At 45.5% G+C, this 19,536-nt stretch overlaps 1 protein-coding gene across 4 annotated transcripts in view; it reads left to right on the forward strand.

The window, feature by feature from the left end:
* The window catches only part of WHRN (whirlin), a 405,157-nt gene that overhangs the window by 290,445 nt on the left and 95,176 nt on the right, over positions 1-19,536 (forward strand). For all 4 annotated transcript variants that reach the window (XM_073590838.1, XM_073590834.1, XM_073590837.1 and 1 more), the window contains 2 exons: positions 1,070-1,267; positions 4,834-4,866. In XM_073590838.1, coding sequence (XP_073446939.1) covers positions 1,070-1,267; positions 4,834-4,866 — 231 coding nt within the window. The remainder of the gene's footprint in view (positions 1-1,069; positions 1,268-4,833; positions 4,867-19,536) is intronic.

The raw sequence follows: 19,536 nt of genomic DNA on the forward strand, positions 1-19,536 counted from the left end.
AAAAATGGTGTCAGATAAAGGAATGACTGCCTAAAAAAGTATCAACCACTGAGGACTCTCAATTCTAAATATTTGCCTAAAAAACTGTATTTTGAGGACTTATTTAAAACTGTGGATATTACAAATCTGCTTTGTCTGGGGTATCAAATTCTCGAGAACTGATGTAGCATTAGAAGATTAAAATGCACCACATTTCTTAAAATGTTTAATGCTCTTTGATAAATCTGTCTATTTTTAAGACTGTTTGGCCTGTTTGCACCACCTAATAGGTGTCTTATTTTTGTGCCAGTAACGTGCATTAAATTCTGACACATTTTTGGAACACGGTATCATTAGCTGGGCCATGGCCCTTTTCTAATGAGCCACATCCCTCTGTAACAAGGCCACGCTCACTTGAAGGGCAAGGCACAGAAAGAGGCTAAAACTCAACATAAATTTAGTGCAAGTAATGAAAGACAATTTTTTTTGTGCAAAATACGCCAGAAATCTGCCACATTTAACTTGATAAATCTCCCCCAATCTCTCTTCCGGTTCAAACAGAATGTGATGCTAAACTAAAGGAGCCAGGAGTCTGTTAGGAGGCAGCCGTGTGACAGAGTTACTTTTTTATGCTTTTATAACCCCATCATGGACCCCATTCAAACCTTTTGATGGCAGTGCTGCACTCTGGAGAGCTTGGTGGATGACTGAACAATTAAAATTATATTCCATTGTGGATGGTTAACCAATGCATTGACTGGCACATGGTGGAAGCAGTGGTATAGCCCTTGAAAAGAAAAATAAGTCCGGCTGCTGCATAAAGGATAGATATGAGAGTAGAAAGTTTAGTACTGAAGAACAATTAGTAGACAATTAGGTTTTTTTGTGTCTAGTTCCCCAATTTCCAAAAGTGAAGTTGTCCCAATTTCTGATTGGGTTTTACTCCCATCAGAGGTTGGACGCACTACTCTCTGCAGTGAACACTCGGCCTCTTCTGTTACCGGTAGCCTTTGCTTCTCTATAAATATTTGACTCTAAAATGTGTTCGATTCACAAGTTTTATGTATGCAAATATTTTTTTCTGTTTCAGTTTGCCCTCTTATCAGAGCTACGCCCTCAAATCTATGCACAGGATTTGGCAGTGTTTGATAATATGGTGTTGAAAAGAGAAATTGAATCAATGAAATCTCGTCATCGTTCAGGAGACACCATCTCTGTCTTATCCCACAGCCCGAGCACCTCATCCACAGAGAGCCACCAAACTGTCAGCACTGCCAGCACTGCACGGGTAAGAACACTGATTTGTCTCTAATTTTCTTCAATGGGCCAATGCAAAAGTATGTGCACCCTATATGGTTAGTTCCTACTAGAACCCCCTTTTCAAAATATCACAAATTGTAAATACTTTTTATAGCTAGCCTTTTAATTCTTGTTTGAGGGATTTTCATCCATTCTTTATTGGAAACTTCTTCCAGCTCTGTGAGATTCCTGGGTTGTCTTGCATCCTTTGCTATTTTGAGCCACAGATTTTCAATGATGTTCAGATCGGGGGACTGTGAGGGCCATTGTAAAGCCTTCTGCTTGGGCCTTTTGAGGTAGCTTATTGTGGATTTTGACATGTGTTTAGGATCACTATCCATTTATAAAAGCCATCTTTTTTTCAACTTCAGATTTTTTACAGATAGTGTTATGTTTGCATCAAGAATTTGTTGAAATTTAATTTAATCCATTCTTCCCTCTATCCATGAAATGTTCCCAATGCCATTGGCTGCAACACAACCCCATAGCATGAATGATACACCCCCATGCTTAATGGTTGGTGAGATGTTCTTTTCCTGAAATTCTGTCCCCTTTTTTCTCCACATATACCTTTGATCATTGTGGCCAGAGTTCTATTTTATCCTCCTTGCTCCAAAGGAATTGTTTTCAAAATGCATAAGCTTTGTTTAGATGTTCTTTTTCATACTTCTGACGCTGAATTTTATGGTGAGGATGAAGGAGAGGTTTTTTTTCTGATAACTCTTCCATGAAGGCCATATTTGTGGAAGTGTCTCTGAACAGTAGAACAATGTACCACAAATCCAAAGACTGATAAATCTTTCAGAAGGTCTTTTGCAGTCAAGCGGGAGTTCTGATTTACCTCTCTAGCAATCCGAGCAGCTCTCACTGAAATTTTGTTTGGTCTTCCAGACCTTATCTTGACCTCCACCGTTTCTGTTAACTGCCATTTCTTAATTACAGTGCTGGCTAAAAAAATCTTTACAAGTTCAACAAAGCCACAAAATCTTAATATGCAAGTGTTTATTGTGGATATTTCATTACAATTAGTATTTCATCATGTCACATTTACATTTTATCACCATCTGTAGTCGTAAGCAAGGTTTTCTATTAGACAGATTTTGATTATCTCCCTCATTACGTGCACTTTAAAAGGGAACCTGTCAGCAGGATTGTGCACAGTAACCTACACACAGTGTTAGTTCGCCGTTTTCTGATTAAAATTATACCTTGGTTGTGATGAAATCCATCTTGTGGTTGTTCTTTAATCTTTATTTTCAGTTTATAGTTAACAATATGCTCATGTCCTAAGGCGGGTCTCAAGGGGAAGTCTGCATGTGGTGCTCTGATTTGATATTCATAATGCAGACTGCTGACAGGTCACTGGCCTCCTAGTTTGCATAATGAATATCTGTGCATATTTAAAAAAAACCTTCGGCAGGCAGGTGCCAACCGTGACACCTACTCTGCAGCATAACTGCATGTTCTATGTGCCAATAATACATTCTATTGACATTATTCAGCTAGGGTAAAAAAAATAAATTTGAATATGGCACCCGCCGCGCCTGTGCAGTAGCTGCTATCAGTGTCTAGCTGTGATCTGGCGCAGTATTAGCTTGGAGATAGCTGAGAGCTGCTATCTTGGAGGAGGATTTTTTTCTTCTCCGGTAAGATAGAGCCGCCTGCGCAAGCACTATTTTCAAATTGTTTTTTTTTATCCCTAGCTGAATAACGTGAATAGAATGTATTATTTGCACATAAAACATGCGATTATTCTGCACCTGCCTGCAGAAGGTTTTTTTTTTTTAAATATATACAGATATTAATTATGCAAATTAGGGGGAACCCTGCAAACCACCTCCTATGTAACTGCATCCACAGCTTCACATTCGATTAACCAGCCTGAAGCAAATTCATCATTCTGGTGTGAAACACACACAGTGCCACACCAGGCTGGCTAAGCAAGAGAGGAGCCTTGGATGCCGGCTGGTAAAAAGGTGGTTCAATGGGCTCCCATCCAGCAGGTGTGGAATACTGACCATGTCCAATTGCTACAAATTTAGCTACCAACGCTGAATAGATCTCCTTTGTTCCTGCACTAAATAAGGGGCACAAGCCGTATCCATCAACCAAGTAGCAGATGAAAAAATAAAGGATTTTTGAGGGGCCAATTCATTAAGACTGCTGCATGACATGAATTTGGCTCAACTTCTCAGTGTCGTGTGCCTCCGTGCACCACGTAAGAAATGCTACTACTGGAATAGCATTTTTAGCATATAAAAAAACGCATGCGTATTGCCACACAATCTGTGGCTTCCTCAGGGGTGAAAGGAAGCCACAGTTTGGGTGGCGATACTGTTTTTTCCTCATTCTATTTTGCACTTCTTTATTTATAAACGCTGATGGTTATTTGTGTTTGTCGGTGTTCATCGTGTTCTTTTTCATGCGGCCATACAGTACATACTATTTTTTGGTTCTTTGGCATTACAAATTGTTAATGTTCCTTCATCACCTCATATCAGTACAAAATAAACTTTTGCTGGCATATATGGATTTTTGTTGGGTATCCTATGAATGGCTATTAATCTAGCAGATTAGGATATGCGGTAGTCATATTGTGGACACATCTAATTAGCGTACAAATAGTGTATTGGCTTTTTAAATGTCTTTAAGTTTGTGTGGTCATTTTTGTCTCTTTACGCCATTTATATTAAAGGCAAGTATGCTGATCCCTATGTATTTGCATACTTCTTTTTTGTATATTTCTAAGTATGTGCTTGGCCAATCCCAGTCGATTTGGTAATGCCCTCATAAATTTTCTTTTCCAACATTTTTGGCAAATAAAACCCCAGTATTATTAATTAATTAGACGGGTGAGTGTAGCCAAGCACTGTCACCTCTCAAGATTCACCCAATTCAAACTTGCATGAAAGTTGCAAAAGACGCAAATTTTTTGCACAACTACGCAAATATTTTTACGACTTTTCAAAGCTTTTGAGCCAGTTTTCTGATGTAAAAGCTTTAATGAGCCGGCCCTTTTATGTTAGGGTCCTATTCAATTACCAATATTGCACAGTAAACAAGCTTTATTTCTTAAATGTGGGATTTTGGCCAGACATGTTATATTTCAACATGCATTCGAACAGCACAACATAGGGATTTTACCACCAGACTGAAATACTTTTCTTTTACTGAGTGGACAACATAAATGACACATATGTATTACATATAGTAGGTGCACAAAATGACTCCGAGCCAACGGCTTTTACCCTAGTATCACAAATTGAATCCATCAAGAAGAAAGTGATCGTTATTGAAGTCTTGCATTTTTATTGAATTCTTAGATTTCTTAATACTATAGTGGTTGTGAACTCTGCTGGGTGGAAAAAGAATATATTTCACATTAGTTGGGTGATTCCCAAGTGCAGCTATTGTGTCTAGAAAGTAAACCATGGTTAGCTGTAAATGCAGTAGGGGTCATTTCTTTGTACTTACTGTATAATGAAGCAGATACAGAAAAAAAAAATGATTTCTCATGATAGCATTACATGACTATGTCTTCTTGTCATATCCTAGGAACGTCTTCTGTGGCTCTTGGATGTAATGGAGGTCAGTATTACCTATCTATGCATTTGCTTTTATATGTTTTGTTTATTTAGTCCACCATACACGTTAGAGAAAAGTCGTCTGAAACCGCCGATTTCAGTGAGGTCAATAATCTAATGTGGATGGGCGTCTCTCTTTTCGACTCTCTTCCTGGTGTAAAAAAACGAGTAGAATTGGACAGATCACATTTTAATCCCTGATCTCTTTGGTCTCCCACAAATAAGCCATCATGGAAGACACATGCATGCCCACTTGAGCCCAGCATGCAGTTATATTAGGAGGAAGACTGAAATTGTCATCCGAACAAGCGCTTCTTAAAATGTATGGGCTAGAATAGATTTTTTTTTTTGTTTATAACAGATCTGATTTTTTTTCCGATATAGCACCACTCATAGGCTGTATCTGGTATGACAGCTCATTGGTCAAAAAAAGCTGCAACTGAGCTCACACATAACCATGGACAACAGTGGTACTTTTTTTTTAAGAAAAAAATGTTGTAATCTTATATATTATCGTTCTGAATCTTGTTTAGTTATAGTATACACAGCAAAGCCCTCTATAATAGAACTATTTAATCAGTATTTCTCAATGGTCCCTGCAAGACAGAGTGTCCAATCTATTTACTGGCAGAAAGGACAAATAGAGTCCACCCCGTTGCTGGAATCCAGTGTGGTCCATCAAGTTGCTGGTATCCAGTCATGTGAGCCCCAACGAAGACAGTGATGATGATGTGTGCAAAACTGTAAAGCGCTGCGGAATATGTTCTAAAGAAATTATTTTTATTATTATTATATAAATAAAGAGATTATTATATGTGCCAAATATGGGGCTATTGTTGAACTTGCAGTTCCTGTACTAAGACTACATAATGTTTGCTGCATCCAGTAGCCACATGTGATGTTGTGAATATAAGGTAGGATTGAGAGTCCTTTGCAGCAAAGATGCAAATCCCAATTGTTTCTGTTACTGTAAATCATGTTCACTCTTCTCAGCAAGTAACAAATGAGAACATTATTGCACGATCATGCTGAACCAGGCACCAAGTACAGATTTGTGGGCCCAGAGATCTTCATTCCCAATACTTATTTCCCCCAAACCAGTCGGGCTACTGCATACACTTTACCACGTTAGACTATGCCAGTAGGATTGGCCAATATTTCACTAATGTGTTTGTTCAGTGTTTACACAGTCAGGCTTGGTGCTAGCAGGGTCTAGGCATGGATCATTGGTTTTCACCTTCTAACCTCAATACAGAGATCTGGACATCACTGCAGTGGCCTCTTAATTGGGTCTGTGGGAAAATACCAAACAAGCTGGCTCAGAACTGGGGAGTTATGGACAAGGACAAAAACAGATGCAAATGTGTAGTTATTAGTAAAGGAATATACTCAGGAATAGCAGGGTCAAAGTCCAGGAGATCTAGCAGGAAAAAGGCCAAAGTAGAGTTGAGTAGTCAAAAGGTCAAACCAGTGAGGGATTCCAATGGTCCAACCTGAAATTGGTTAGGAATCAGCCAGATCAGAAGACAGAATATCAGTCCAAATGAAGACAAGGCTAGTAGCCAAATAGCATACAGTAGCTGGCCCAGGTGACAAGACATATGAGATTTATATAGAGCGCTGAATAGGTAGATTGGCTACTAACCAGGTCTTGTGATTGGCCAGTCAGCTATGCCACCGAATAGGCTGATTGCTAAATGTCTGGCATTTCTAACTTGTATGTCTTTATGTTTATGGCCGACCATGTAATGCATGGTGGGCTAGATCCTTACCAAGCTCAATTCAATTCCCAGGATAGCCATGATGCTACTTGTCTGGGATGGAAAACTCTTCCCTTAATGATTGCACTGATGAAAACTGTCCATCAAATGTTTCAAATGTAGTGTGCAGCATCAACAATCTTAAATATGCAGACAATACAACATTGATAGCAACAAGCGTAGATGGAATGAAGGACTTATTACGGAGTGCTAAGATGGAAAGTTCAAACATGGGACTGCTACTCAATACAAAGATGACAAAGATATTCACTACTGCCAGGTACAACTGGGACACTTTTGACATGGACCGAGATGAACTGGAAGTTGTAAAGGACTTCAACCTGCTTAGATCAATGATAAATCAAGATGCAGCGATGACACCAGGAGAAAATAGAATAGCTATGGGAAAATTAACAATTAAGTCACTGGACAAGGACTTCAAATCACTGGGACAAAGACACGGCTCGTACATAGTCTGGTCTTTTCTGTAACAAAACCTGGATGATAAAGAAACAAGGCAGAAGAATTGACACTTTCGAAATGTGCTGCTGGAGAATGATTCTATCAATACCATGGAAGATAAGTAGAAAAAAAAATCAATCTTTGAATAAATCAAGCCACACATGTGACTCGAAGCAAGGATCACCAAGCTAGGACTTGCCTACTTGGACACATCCTACGAAGAGAGCAATCACTGGAGAAGGACATCTTGATCAGAAGAATAGAAGGAACAAGGAGATGAAGACAACCAGCAACCCAATGGCTTGATGCAATCAAAATAACTGTGGAGAAGACCTTGGAGGTCCTATCTTGGCTTGCACAAGATCGATCTTCCTATAGATGGTTTACCCATCAAGTTGCAATGGCTCGAGATTGAGCCATTGTGCTTTAAATATTTAAGTAGCAGACAGATTAAATCCTTATGAGGAAAGGTTGCAGGATTTGGGATTGTTTAGTTTGCAAAAGAGAAGACTGAGAGGAGACTTAATAGCTGTCTACAAATATCTAAAGGGCTGTCACATTGTAGAAGGATCAACTTTATTCTCATTTGCACAAGGAAAGACTAGAAGCAATGGGATGAAACTGAATGGGAAGAGACACAGATTAGATATTAGAAAAAACTTTTTGACAGTTAGAGTGATCAATGAGTGGAACAAGTTGCCACGAGAAGGGGTGAGTTCTCCTTCAATGGAAGTCTTCAAACAGAGGCTGGACAGACATCTGACTGGGATGATTTAGCGAATCCTGCTTTGAGCAGGGGGTTGGACCAGTTGGCCCAGGAGGTCCCTTCCAACTCTACGATTCTATGATTCTATGAAGTCATTACTTGTTAGCACCTCTATTTAGCTTCACAGCATAGAGTCCAAAGCAGGGGACCTTCCTCTATAACATCATAAATATGATGTTAGTCACTACTCATGGGCAACTCGAGAGCTTGCAAGAGATCAGATACCATGAGGGCTCGTCATATACAGGGTGTCCCTAAAGTCTGGAGACATAGGAATTCTCATTAACTATAATTTTAAGGAATTCTCATTAACTATAATTTTAATAAATTAAATTAATTATAATAGAATTTTGCAAAGCGCATCAACCTTTGCATCACAAATTATGGAAATCATATTGAAGAAGTTATTTAATATTGTAATTGAATAAAATGTTGTTAATACATTTCATTTCTTGAAAATATGTATTTTTGCCTATGTGTCCAGACTTTAGGGATGCCCTGTGCAAATAAGGCAAATGTCATAGTCAGGTAACAGTCCAGAGCCAGAATTCCAAGGTCAGAGTGCGTCAAGGAAAAAGAGGCAATACAAACAGGTAGTCAATAGGAAAATCAACAGAAGATCAGAAAGTCAGAATTCAGAGCACAAACTAAAAAGAGCTGAAAGCTAGGACAGGCAACTATCTGGGAAAGATAGCTTAGTTAAATATCTGTGTAATCACTTAGAACAGGGAACACCTCAAGAAAGCTCAGCACCTGCTAGGCATCGGGTTTCTCCCTCTGTACAGGAGGAATCCCGAACCTTACGCGGTCTCCCATTCTGTCTGGGCCGCAGAGGAGCCTGCTCAGCAAAGACATTGTTCCTCATGTTTTGCTCAAGCTAGTGCTGTCATCCCGGCTGGTGCTGTCATCCCTGGTTCAGCTATAGCAGCCTGCACTAGCCAGCGGCGAGCAGCTCCTGGGACTAAGTCCCTTTTTCGCTCCACTGAGCATGCCCGTGGCTCAACCTCCCACTGGAGGTCAGGGGTCACATGCTCAGGTCCCGTACCTGTTCCGATTGGACCATCAGGAAGGTCCCAGAAGGACGCTGCTATAAAAGGTTCTTATGGCCACTTGGCCAAGCGCTAGTATAGACAGTATTTTGTAGTTGTGTGTGTGAAGATGAATGTATGCCTTCCGGTGACTGACTCATTATATACTCCCTCCCTCTGATTGTGCATGTGTGTAGGGTATTAGAGTTAAGTCAGCGCCTACAGGTGGCATTGCCTATGTGCCACGGTGCATCCAGTCCTCTGCACCACAGCGCCTAACTGTGCCAATCAGTACAAGGCACAACTATACTGCGTCAAGCAGCAACCGCCAGTGCGGCGCCGTGCGCAATACATACACTTTTTAGCCCTAAGTTTGGGTGGTTAGTGGCGTCCGCCAGAGCAGTGCTGTGCGCACTAGGAGCACTATATCTTTGGTTCAGTTTCTTCCTGGCACCGCTTTTTCAGCGCCGAGCGCTAGTGGTCTAGAAGGACTCTAACCCAGCATCTTTGGGGCTGAGTCATGAGACTGTACACTAGCGCTCACTCCACCGAGTCCTGTGGAGTTAACAGGCTCCGGCATCTGTTACAGCGGCTCTGTGAAGTAACAGAGTTCGCTTCCGTACACACCGGGTCAGAGGTTAACCCGCCGGTGTTTAATTAGTCATCCGCCATTACCGAGCAGCAGTATACCATTTCTGCATGGTGGACCCCGGGTTGCGATCGCACTTTCTCATATTTTATATTTAGTGCGATCCTCAGCCTTAACAGCACCTCCCAGTCCCAGATTAGACGGCCGAGCGGTCTATCAAAATGCCAACAGCTCAGCACGCCCCTGTACTAGACTGGTGTCATGGTCATGTGTGTCTGGACGCAGCGAGTACTGCAAGGCGAACCCATATGACACACGTGACCCTGGATACACCGCCTCCAGTGGGGCAAATTTAAATAATAAGATGTGCAGCTGGATACACCGCCTCCAACTGGCGAATTTAGATATTGCACGTATATATACAAAAGTCTGGAAACCCCGCCTCCAGTAAGGCGAATTTAAACAATAAAGGGAAAACCTGGGTAACAATAACAATGGAGGGCCCTGCGATAGGGAAACGGGGTAGTGGAGACCTCCTCCACTCCCCTGAGTAAGTGTCTACACTCCTGTCGTTCCCTATGCCGGTTCCGCACCGGGCGACACACAGGAACCTCAAAATCCTGACTCGCGCTGCACCTAAACCTTCACTAGGGAATTGGACGGTGCGGAAACTAATCCCACCACTGCACTAAACACACATAAGGAAAAATGACAATACAGGGGGACACCACTTAGCTTTGCTCTGTTGCTTATGCTCCCCGCAACAAAGCCCACCACCTGCGTTCATCTTCTCCTTCAACCGGATCCATCACCATAACCTGATCCATCACCATAGTGCAGCCTTGGAGCAGAGTCCACCACCAGTTGCAGCTGCCCAGTAAACAGAGTCCCAAAGATGAGTCCAGCTTCTGCCAAAAATCCAGCATGCTTGAGTCCAACTTTTCTGCCAATAAGTCCAGCATGCTTGAGTCCAGCTTTCAGCAACCAAGTCCAGCATGCTGAGTGCAACTCTCACCATAGTCGCCACTCCACCAAGCCATGCAAGCACTTCCTGCTGACACCATAAACTGCGACTCCACCACGCCATGCCAGCCCTTATTGCAGATCCCATCGTTGGACTCCAGCAATCCATGCCAGCACTCCCTGCAGACTCCATAGCTGTCACTCGTCCCCTCTGGCTGGGCTGCCCAGGACTCTTGTTCAGCTCCATCTTTCACCTAGGCTTACATGAATATGAAGACCTATCACCAACAGTGATCAAACACACCTGACACTCTTTTATAGAGCCTCAGACCTGATTTGTAATTATGTGCACATTAAACCAAAGAAACTAAGTGCACTACCGCTCACCACCACCGGGGCAACTTAGAACAAACGACACCACAGTGCAATAATTCCAATGGCCACCGGGGGCAAACACCACACTTTGGCACACAGCCAAAGGAAAAAAAGTTCACTTGTGCATTTAAAACTGTCAGATCAAACCTGGATCATGACAACTGGACTACCGAGCTGTCAGTCACTGTGTCCAAGACACACTGAGCAGTGGAATTGTGTCAATAATTGTGCTTTCGGAAAGTGATTTTGTCATAAGCGTATGTTCCTACATGTAGTTCTTGTGCGAACCTCCGGCAGCAAATTCCACTTAATGCAAAGAGTGAAATGCATAATGACATCAACTGGATAAACTTAAGTGCTGTACAGTTTTTAGCTTTGGGCAGTGTTTGCAGCGTGTGTATTTATTATTATTATACATTTTTATAGTGCCATTTATTCCATGGCGCTTTACATGTGAATGGGGCAAATATAGACAAGTGCAATAAACATGAGCAAAACAAGGCACACACAAGTACAGAAGGAGAGAAGACCCTGCCCGCGAGGGCTCACAGTCTGTAAGAGAAATCTTATGCACAATTCTGGCACGGAGATATTCTGTGGCGCCCCTGAGGGTTCAGTCGCCACAGAGGTACTGCTCCTCCTCCTGAGGTGTGGTACCCCACTATCCAGGTAAGGTGGAGACGCCTGACCACACTCCAACACCTGCACCCAGCAGCACAGACACTTTAGAATAGTGAAGCACCCTGTAAGTCAGCTGCTTTGGTTCACAAAGGGTGCTGGGGAAGCGGGTGGAGCTTGGACTGCACAAGAGAGGGAATAAGGTTAGGAAGGGGTCAGTGAGTGAGAGAAGATCCCTGGAGAGGGATGGAGTGAAAGCAGCAGACTCCTGTGATCTGGAGCTGTTGGCATGGGAAAGAGCAAGAGAAAGCCTAATTATTCAGAAGGAAGATAGATTAGTACGGAACATGGGGAGAAGAGAACTGAGGACAGGGGTGAGAGCAGAGCCCTTCCTTAAGTAAAAGCGCATGGTTCGGAGTCCGGTATCCGAAGTTGTATGGATGCTGATGGTCCTGCAGCAGAAACCGGAGGAATAAAAGTCGTCACCACTTTATTCCCACTTAAGACTCAGGAGCACAATAGCAACATGAGTGAGCCGGGACATGATAGCAAGGAGTCCCCGAAGCAGGCTACAGCTGTCTGCCATATGAGTGGAGTTCCAAGTAACATCTAGAAGGAGGAACTTGAGTTTAATTCAAAACTACAAGTACTTCAGTTTAAGCGCTAGTGAGGAGACGTTCAGGAAAGGCATATGTTGGAGGAGTGCTGGAAAGGTGTACTTTACCTTGTCTGGGAGTTGGCTGAGCCCCTGACCTGGAGGACACGACACCGAAGCGGGCATCTGTGTGCACCAGACTGTGAATAAAGCCTTGGAACTACATCCCACTGTGTCCTCCACTTATTTCTGCGCCACGTTCTCCGCACTGCTGCATCCTTCGCTCTACACTACCTCACCATCTACCAACTCTCTTCATCTGCCCTGGGACTACAGCTCTACCTGTGGGGAGCTTCAACATCATAGCTGCACCACAACATCTGTCCCAGAGAAGCAACCCTGCAGCACTGGTCAAACTGACCAGAAACCACAGGTGGCGTCACGAATCATCTTAATAACTTTATCCCCATCACCAGTGGCGTAGCAACTGTTTGTGGCGCCCGGGGCGGTCGAAAAATTTGCCGCCCCTTTGGTCAATGATAATCCGGATTCCGGAAGCATCCGAAGAGCCCACACTACACTCAAAGATATAATTTTTAGTCTGCTACTAAAGGTGCAGTCACACTTAGCGATCTACCAGTGATATGATGCGGTCAGGATCGCTGGTACATCGCTAAGTGGTCGCTAGTGAGCTGCCACACAGGCAGATCTCACCAGCGACATCGCTGGGGACGGGGGTCGCTACTTACCAGTCAGACGTGGCGATCCTACGTCCTCCCGCCCGGCTCCACGCTCGTCGCTCGTCTCGCCGCAGGAAGCTGACGACAAGAAACAGTCCTGGACGTTCTCGCGCGATCAGTGATAATCAGCGGGGGAGCGGGTCGTAGGTAAGTATCAGACACAGCGATGTCGCTGGCAATATCGCTATATCGTCACAAGTTATAGCGATATTGCTAGCGATATCACTTAGTGTGACAGTACCTTTACTCTGCTGTTATTATTTCTAAATTTCTAGACTTTCATCTTCTTGCAGTTCTCTATATATACACGGGTATAGGATGTGTATGAAATCCAGCAGACCTGTGTATGCGGTCATACATGATGAGAGAGGAACCCCGGCCCCTGCACTCGGCTGGGGGCCACCGTACGGCTGTGTACTTAAGGAGCATCCCCAGAATGACAACCGATGGCGGCGGTGTGACATCACATCACTACGACCATTAGACAGGACGGCTAGATGAGGTCTCCACCATCATCATCTACGACGCAGGACAGAACACTGCAGATGATTGGTGGCATTGGACTGGCTGCAGCGGTCACGCGACACCCCTTCCAGACATTGATGACCATAGATTGCCCAAGACTCTGCTGTGAGCGTGATGAGCGGCGCTGATCCAGGGGGCAAGAATAGGATTTGGGGGTCTCGGCTTAATTATTCCACCTTGGACCCAACAATAAGTGATGGAAATCCCCTTAAACTGTGGTGTAGAGATGAGGAGACCACCCAGCACCGGCCTCACTATCAGGGGGCGCAGAGAATTGCCCCATTTATATCACATCAGGACTACAACCCTCAGCAGACACCCCCACAGTAATGTGCCTGCCCCACACCCCAGGACACAAGTAATGAGGGGCAGAGAACTGGTGACAGTACAGACCCCAAGGAGCCCTTGTGGGGTCCCAGACGAGGACTGTGGGCTGCCAGTGTGTGCGCCCACCTCCACCTGCCCTGCTGTACTGGGCACAGGAATGGCGCTGGTGTCGGGCACTCACACACCACCGGAGACCTCTCACCTTGTCAGACGGCGGCTCCGCCATGAATGAATGGGGCCTCGGCCCATCCTCCCGGGAAGGCTGCCAGCGTCCCCACTTCCTCCACAGCCCCCAGCGCCGAAGCCACCTCAGTACCGAGGAGCAAAGGCTGGAGGGGGCGGGACGCTGCTGAACGACGTCACAGCCCGCCCCTTCTATCGATGGCGAACAGGCCGCTCTGCTCAGCCTCATGTGCCCGCACACAGGCCGGCCCGATGCTGCTGCACTGTGCCTCCGCGCTTCTCCCACAGAGGAGATGAATTGCTGCTGCTGCCGCGCCGCCCCCACACACGTGCCGCCTGGGGAGGACCGCCCCCCCGCCCCCCCCACGCTACGCCACTGCCCATCACTCTACCCCTTTTACATTGACTGCCTGAGGCCACGGACCGGATCACTGCCACTGTGACATCTCGCATTGAAATCAATGGGCCCGGCACCGAGCACCCCACGGCCTCTGGGGGCGGGTCAATTCCATGGTAACTTACATTACATTCACAAGCCTAAAAGTGAGTTAATGGCTACAGACTGTTCTTTGAAGGCAGGCACAAAAATGAGTGAATGTATATTGTACATTAAACTATTCTCAATAGATTTCAACACAGTTTGATTTTTCAAGAATACAAATTAAATACAAAACACAGTTTTATAATTTGGTAACTTACGTTACAATACAATGTAGTAACTTACATTAAAAACCTGATGGTAACTTACGTTACAATACCATTACTTCATATGAGAAGTAAACTTATTGTAGCGTAAGTTACTAACTGTGTTGTAACGTAAGTTACCATGGAATGACCCTACGGTGAAATGCAGAAGGTTTTCCATTGAGAAAATTGGCTGCATTTTATGCTGCATGGGAAACACACCTTTATGAGACAGACACTTGAAAAAGTGATTGAATCAGGATGGTGGGCAGATGAGCAAATCAAGGTGAAGACACCAGTTTGCTATGTAATACCTTGTCTTTGCTTCCTCTCTCATCTGTTCAACCTACTTCCAGCTCATCTTCCTTGTAATCTCTGGGCTTTTGACATTACAATGACGTTTTCATGTAAGACAAACAGCTGCTTATGTTTATTAACATAAATCTAGCAAAATGCCTTCTTGCATTAATCAAAGCGAGGCAAAATGTATTTGTAATTTCCAAGCCATAGTTAAAAATAAGCATCTTATGAATTTCAAATTGTAAAATGCGGCTATTTTTGCCCAGGAATGATATTTGTGTACAAGCCTGGAGACACAGGATTAAACATCTAGTTTAGTTTTTTTTTTATATAAAGGACCCCCTATCACATCAGGAGCTATTACCCTCCTCCCTCATTAGGTAGTATAATGCACTGCAATACAAATGCTGACCATTCTATGGTTTGGTGGATGGATGCTTACAGGTGTGGTCTGGATCTGCATAATGTGAGAATCATGTGGGAATAGTGGATGAGGGCAGGTATATCTCGCCCAGATTCCTTTCCTATGTGGCCTAGTCTGGTCAGTATCGCACCTGCTTACTAATGGATAATGGGAGATGGATATAAAAGGATGCAAGGTGGTTGTGTGAGTGTCTCAGCCTGGGAACACAGAGAGCCTGTCTGTGTGAGAGACACACGTGAGTGGAAGCAGTGCCCACTGCAACTGTGGTTTGGCTGGACGGGAGAAGCCCGCCAGTTGGTAGTTAGGTTGTCCATTGTTTAGTTAGTGCCGGACAGGCAAGGATTTGTTTTATGTTTTATTTCCTTTTGCATTGCTTTCACCGTTAATAAACCTGACCCAGGGTCAGTTATACACGAATCCCAGCTCTGCGCCGGAGTTTCATGCTGAATGCACGTGACCTTTGACCCCAGCAAAGGCGATCCCGGAGTGTTTTATCACATTGTGGTGGAGAACGCGGGCATCACGTTGCAAGCATGAGCATGGAGGACGTGGTGAAAGCGCTGGTACAGTCCACCGCCGTCCAGCAAGAAGCTAATCGGGTGATGATGGCCCAGTTGAAGGAGTTGGTGGACATGACAGTTACCGATCGTTCGCTTCTCCAGCAGGTGGCGCAGCGCTTGGCAAGCTTACCTGAGCTTAACCTGGAAGCCGAGTGGAGAGTGATTCACGTGAGTCGGTACTGGCAGAAAATGACGACCGAAGATGACGTCGAGGCATACCTGACCACGTTTGAACGGACGGCGGTGAGAGAAAAATGGCCGAAGGCACGATGGGCCGGCCTGATTGCCCCGTTTCTTTCCGGTGAGGCCCAAAAGGCTTATAATGACTTAGAGCCTGAAGCCGCGCAGGACTTTGACAAACTGAAAGCCGAGATCTTGGCCCGGCTGGGAGTGACGACCGCTGTCCGTGCACAGAGAGTGCATCAATGGACTTATCAGCCGGATAAACCACCGCGGTCCCAGATATTCGACCTGATCCACGTGACGAAGAAGTGGCTACAACCCGAGGTGTTGACAGCGCCAGAGATAATCCAGAGAGTCGTCATGGACAAGCACCTGAGAGCTCTACCGCCAGCCCTGAGGAAGTGGGTAAGCCATGGAAATCCTACGACGACAGATCAACTGGTGGATCTGGTTGAACGTTACTCCGTGGCGGAAGGACTCCGAGACGACGCTACCCCACCTCGTTCTTCATCATTTCCACGTGGAACCGGTAAGACTGTTCCAGGGAGTAGGGGAGATGGAAAAATCCCTAAGACAGAGGGGGAGGAAAACGGGACTGCCCGCACTGCGTGGCCGAGAGTAACGAACTATGGTCTAAGCAAGGGGCCCGTTAGGTGTTTCCGCTGCCAAGAGATGGGACATATTGCTGCGAACTGTCCAGTCACTACTGAACCCATGCAGTGCGACGTCACAGACTCTAAAAACCGCATGTCTATGGTTGCACGGGTAGTGAGTGTGAATGCCGGTCAAAAGGATGTGGAAAAACACTTGTGTGATTTAACTGTTGATGGCAAAAATGTGGTGGCATTGTTAGACTCGGGAAGTGTGGTGACTCTGGTGAAGGCCAGTCTGGTGTCAGCCCCGACTGGACCATCAGACAAATTTTCTGTAACGTGTGTGCATGGAGACACCTGTTCGTACCTCACCACAGTCATATGCATTACTACTTCCTATGGGTCTGTGCAACATAAAGTGGGACTCGTCCCGGCGTTATTGCATGATGTTATCCTGGGCCGGGATTTTCCCCACTTCTGGCAATTGTGGGAGAATCAGTTGATGCCCTCGGGTAATAGTGTACATGATTCTTCTCCCAGGGAGCGTGTGGGTCCCGAACCCCTGGAAGAGGTCTCCCCGGAAGACTCGGGGGAAGAGTCTGCGGGAAATGACCTGCAGTTCCCGTTTTCAGTCATGGCGGGTGATAATGAGGAGACCGGGGAAGAGGAGGAGGCTGACAGCCGTCCACCTCCCCGTTTGCCGGATTTAGAAGTTCAGAAAGATGACTTCCAAAGCGAGCAAATAAAGGATCCTACCCTTTCTCAGGCTAGGACAAATGTAAAAGTGATAAATGGGGTACCCGTAGAACCTGGCTCTAGGCTGGCATATCCTTACATGGTTCTGGAGAATGATTTACGCTATCAGATAGAGAAAAAGGGGGAAGATACGGTGCAACTATTAGTCGTGCCAAAACCCTACCGGCGGCAGGTGCTGGACCTGGCCCACGGACATGTGATGGGAGGTCACCTGGGAGTCCAGAAAACCACCGAAAGGATATTACACTGTTTTGTTTGGCCAGGCATGCATCATGATATTCGTGTATATTGCGAGTCTTGTCCTGACTGCCAAGCCTCTGCACCTAAGCCCCGGTTCTGTAGCCCTCTGGTACCCCTACCTATTATTGAAGTCCCGTTTGAGAGGATTGGGATGGATTTAGTTGGGCCCCTTCCATGGTCTGCACGTGGACACCAACATATCCTGGTCATCTTGGATTATGCCACTCGTTACCCGGACGCCATCCCTTTGCGTAACACGGCCACCAAGACGATTGCCAAGGAGCTGGTGCATGTGTTTAGTCGGGTCGGTATACCAAAACAGATACTCACCGACCAGGGGACCCCCTTTATGTCCAGGATAATGAAGGAGCTCTGCCGATTGTTACAAATCGAACCGTTACGCACATCCGTGTATCACCCTCAAACATACGGGTTGGTTGAACGGTTCAATAAAACTCTGAAGCAGATGCTGAGAAAGGTGATAGACAAGGATGGGAAGAACTGGGACTATTTACTTCCGTATTTGCTTTTTGCCATCAGGGAAGTACCCCAGTCTTCCACGGGATTCTCGCCTTTCGAGTTATTGTACGCCCGACGTCCTCGCGGACTGTTAGACGTTGCAAAAGAAACCTGGGAGGGTCAGGTCACTCCATTTAAAACAGTGATAGATCACGTCACACAAATGCAGGACCGTATTGCGGCTGTTATGCCTATCGTCAAAGAACACATGATACAGGCTCAAGGAGCCCAAAAAAGAATCTATGATAGGGGCGCCAAGATCCGTACGTTTGCACCCGGAGATAGGGTGTTGATTCTGGTCCCCACGGTGGACAGTAAGTTCCTGGCAAAGTGGCAGGGCCCCTTTGAGATCAAGGAAAGAGTTGGTGAAGTAAACTACAAAGTATACCAGGCAGGTAAACGGAAACCTGAACACCTGAACAGATTTATCATGTAAATCTGATAAAGCCCTGGAAGGATCGGTCTGCCTTGTCAGCGGAGCTGGCCCGTCCTGTCTGCTCGCATACCGTACCGGAGGTACGGGTTGCAGAGACTCTCTCGGAGCGGCAAAAGACGGAAGTCAGGCAGTTTCTACTTCACAACCAAAAGTTTTTCTCAGAAAAACCCAGGCAGACTATGCTAATGAAACATGACATCGTAACGGAACCTGGTGTCACAGTTCACGTAAAGCCCTACCGAATCCCGGAAGCGCGCCGTGAAGCCGTTTCCCGAGAAGTGAAGGCAATGTTAGAGTTAGGAGTCATTGAGGAATCGCACAGTGCATGGTCCAGCCCGATTGTGCTAATTCCTAAACCGGACGGCACCATCCGGTTCTGCAATGACTTCAGGAAACTGAATGCGGTCTCAAAATTTGATGCCTACCCCATGCCCCGGGTCGACGAGTTAATAGATCGGTTAGGAAAAGCCCGGTATATTACGACCCTAGACCTAACAAAGGGGTATTGGCAGATCCCTCTGGTGGAGGCTGCCAGAGAAAAGACGGCATTTGCTACGCCGGAAGGTTTATTTCAGTATGTGTATATGCCGTTTGGACTGCACGGGGCACCGGCGACCTTCCAGAGACTGATGGATCGAGTCTTGAGGCCACATAGGCGGTATGCTTCGGCCTATTTGGATGACATTGTCATTTACAGCTTGGACTGGGAGACTCATCTCCAGAAAGTACAAGCTGTGATTGACGACCTGTGGGAGGCAGGTCTAACCGCGAACCCCAAGAAATGTCACATCGGGCTAGAAGAAGCCCGGTATTTGGGGTATGTAATTGGGAGGGGTGTTGTTAAGCCCCAGGTTGATAAGATTCAGGCGGTTCAGGACTGGCCACAACCTGTCAACAAGAAGCAGGTGCAAGCCTTCCTGGGGATCGCCGGTTATTATCGCTGGTTCATACCCAATTTTGCAGCCATCGCTACCCCCCTGACGGATCTTACAAAAGGGAAAGACTCCGTCATGATTAAATGGAGCTTAGCGGCTGAAGAAGCCTTCCA

The sequence above is a fragment of the Dendrobates tinctorius genome, unplaced genomic scaffold (genome assembly GCF_039654945.1).
Source record: "Dendrobates tinctorius isolate UK_male_01 unplaced genomic scaffold, ASM3965494v1 ptg000120l, whole genome shotgun sequence".
Taxonomy (NCBI): Eukaryota; Metazoa; Chordata; class Amphibia; order Anura; family Dendrobatidae; genus Dendrobates; species Dendrobates tinctorius.